The sequence below is a fragment of the Lathyrus oleraceus genome, chromosome 7 (assembly GCF_024323335.1).
Source record: "Lathyrus oleraceus cultivar Zhongwan6 chromosome 7, CAAS_Psat_ZW6_1.0, whole genome shotgun sequence".
Lineage (NCBI taxonomy): Eukaryota > Viridiplantae > Streptophyta > Magnoliopsida > Fabales > Fabaceae > Lathyrus > Lathyrus oleraceus.
Window position 1 is genome coordinate 101,161,037 of NC_066585.1, and position 3,345 is coordinate 101,164,381.

The 3,345-nt window shown below is 27.7% G+C and overlaps 1 protein-coding gene across 1 annotated transcript; it reads right to left on the bottom strand.

Annotated features, from left to right (window-relative positions):
* Positions 1–1,529: 1,529 nt before the first annotated feature.
* Positions 1,530–2,743, bottom strand: LOC127105978 (uncharacterized). Its single transcript, XM_051043204.1, has one exon. The coding sequence runs from the start codon at positions 2,698–2,700 to the stop codon at positions 1,654–1,656; it is 1,047 nt and encodes a 348-aa protein (XP_050899161.1). The 5' UTR covers positions 2,701–2,743; the 3' UTR covers positions 1,530–1,653.
* Between the last annotated feature and the right edge of the window lie 602 nt (positions 2,744–3,345).

The window sequence follows — 3,345 nt, forward strand, 5'->3', positions numbered from 1 at the left end:
TACAAACATGTTACCTCCGGCAACACATAGATCGCTATCATCGGAGCGCCTAATTCCCTAAAATGAAAGTTTTTTTCTCAAACCTTCAAGGATGCAAGCTTTAAGAGATAAAGTATCCTCTTGAGAGTTTCACTAAAATTAGATTTGAGATTTTACAAGATTAATCCGCAAACCTTCAATAACAATCAAACATGGCTTTTACACGGGCTTAATTCAAGACCTACAAAGAGAGCTTTTACACAGGTCAAACTCAAAAACTTTCACCCTAAATTTTTTAGATTTATCTTACAACTTTCTAATCCTTTACAAATACAAGTAACAAGAGACTCACATTCTTGAATAAAACAAATTACTCATAACACCAATTACAACACAACTTTGACAAGGACTTTCAGTCTTTTAACACTAAGACAATTCTTGAAAAAAACCAAATTTGAAAACAAGAGAGTAGAAGAGGGACACAAAAATTTATATTTAAAAAGTTGGATAGAAAGATCTCTTATTTCAATGTGATAATCTACATACTCTCTCATGACCCAACAATTAAAAAAATCTAATTAATATCTATTTATATATATTAAATCTGATGCATCAAACTATCTTGCGACACTTCAACTTCTTCTATGCCACATCATTTATTTTCCCATGTGACATCTCTCAAAATTCATCTTCAATTTTTAAAATATCATAACATATTGTTTGTCTCTATAAAAGGTCATGAGTTCGAATCTAAACAAATACAAAATACAATTACCTAATATTTAATTATTAAATTTATTTATTTTCAAAAAATATCATACTAATTTATTCACAATAAATTTATTATTATTCCAACTAAATATACTTTTAAAATTTTTAAAAATAAAAGAAATATTCAGATGCACACACTTTAAAATATTTTTTGTTTTCTTAAAATCACAGCAACAAAAGAAACACTTGAAAAATACTTTTAACGTTAAAGTATATATTCCATAATTTTCATGGCTAAATTACTCTCATTTAATCTAAAAAAATAATAGAGAATGCAACATTCTTTATCGAATCTATGTATTTATTCTCTATATTTTTCTTATCTTATTAGACAAATAAATTAAAGATAAGCAACAAACATACATTTTTTTATTCGTAATTAATTCATATTATTGTCTCACTTATTTATAATTAAATATTATAATAAAAATTTGTTGTTCATATTTATAAAATAAAAATTCTTAATATATATAAAATTAAATGCAAAATAAATAAAAATTAATTAACAGTGCGATACGCGGGCTCTAGATATATTAAAAAGTGAAGAAGAAAAAAAATGATTTTGGGGATTTCTTTATACATGTAAGATAAGTATTTTGGGGCGGAGAGAATTTGAACCATTTACAAATTAGAGTCGTACTTGTAGTGATGTTATATACACACAAAACTAGTCACTTATATGAAGACATCATGTATCATTTATAGAACTTCAAGAGTCACTAAGTGAATCCAATTAACTTATAGGAAAATATCAAACTATAACACAAATGAAAAGAAGATAAATCTATAAAGTTGATGTATTTAACATAGATCATTACAAGCTTAATATTTTGACAGAGTAGTATAATTTATGAACATATGACTTGTACAGAAACCAAAGCTCATACATCAAAACCATGTCTTTCATGAACTACTTTCAATCTCAACTTTACCCATTTCTTCATCATCAACTTTCTTCTCCTTACTCAAAATAAAAGCCTTCTTCTCCATTTTCCTCTCTTTGCAATCATTGAAATAAACCACACAAGCCACCCATTTCAATGTATTCACCACAGTAAGAACCCCAATTTGTAGAAAAATTCCACTACCTCCTTTATAGCATTCAAAGTAGACACAAACCAACCTTAAAAAACCTCCAAAAACAAAGAAAACAAGCATCAAAACAAGTCCTCTCTTATGATTACCACTGCTGAAGTAATAAGAAACTCTCAAAGCTCCAATCCCATAAATACCCTCCAACACTGATATCACAATACTCATATCCCAAATAGCACTCCATTCCAAATACACAATCAACAATTTCCCAATAGCTACAAAACAAATCGTTCCAAAAATCATGTAGCACCAGAAAGTACTGGCCAAACCGAAACAATTACTCACTATCCATGGAAATGCTATCAGAAGACAATTTGATAATACAAGTGTATACAAAGAAGTCACAAATGTTCCTTTCATGGTTGATAAATCAATTGAATTCTGAAACATGTGTTTCAGGCTCATTATGGTTTTCTCTTCTGAGCTTATTATAAGCTTTGAAGCTAAATCCATAGTTAATGCTTTCGAAAAGAATTCCAGAAGATGAAGAGGGACTGAGTAAATCAATCCAAGTTGAATCAAAAGAGGTAAATAATAGCTGCCAAAACTTGGGACATTAACGTATGGGTCATTGATGTGTAGTTCACCATCAGAATCCAATGAAATGAAAACAATTTTTTCTTTCTCTTGGAAAGGTAAAGATGAGATGATATTTGGAGTTTGAACTAGGATTTGTTGAAACAAAGTTTCAAAATAAAGCATGAGAAAAAAGAAAGGGAGTGAAGTGAGGAAAGTGAAGATGATGAAGTTGATGTTTTTGAAATAGATGGTTAGAGTTTGTTTGAGGATATCTAAGATATCCATATTCTTGTTCTTTTGATTAATACTAGGAACTTGTTTGGTTTCATTCTCCATTAGTTGAATGAGAGAAAAGTGAATGCAGATTTTGATATACAAGTCATAGATAGATCTTAATATATCTTGATTCTAGCTTCGAGGAAATTCAGGTATGAGGATGACTTTGACTTTACATCCACTCTGTCTTTGCATTTATGACATGGAATAATAGTCCTCACTTGTAAGCCTCCATCTTTGACTATAAATAAGACTTTATTTGTATTTTAATTAGATGAGGACTATTATTATTGAGAACATGTGTTTTTTTTTGGAGTAGTTTACTACTAATTGAGATTTTACCTCCTTTTTTTTGGTTTTTTTTTAGTATTTTAACAATTGAGATTTTAAATTTTCAAAAATAAATAAATAAGATGTTGTCGGATCGAATTTGTATTTTATATTTAATGTTTCGTATAAATTTCAAGTGAACCATGTTAGTAGAATTAGTTTGTATTTTTATTTGATGGTTATTATTATTATTATTTTATATATTTTCAGTTTTCTCATTTCATCTTTAATATTTTTAATTTTTATTTATTTTATACTTTTTAATTAAAAATTAAGAGATATTTACTTTTTCTTTATTTAAAAAGTTTTATTTTCTTCTTCGTCCAAATAATTCTAATCAAATAATGAGAATGAGTGAATAAGTAATTAGAGATT

Coding starts and splice junctions, on each gene's coding strand:
- LOC127105978 (XM_051043204.1), bottom strand. CDS start 2,700: ATGGAGAATGAAACCAAACAAGTTCCTAGTATTAATCAAAAGAACAAG.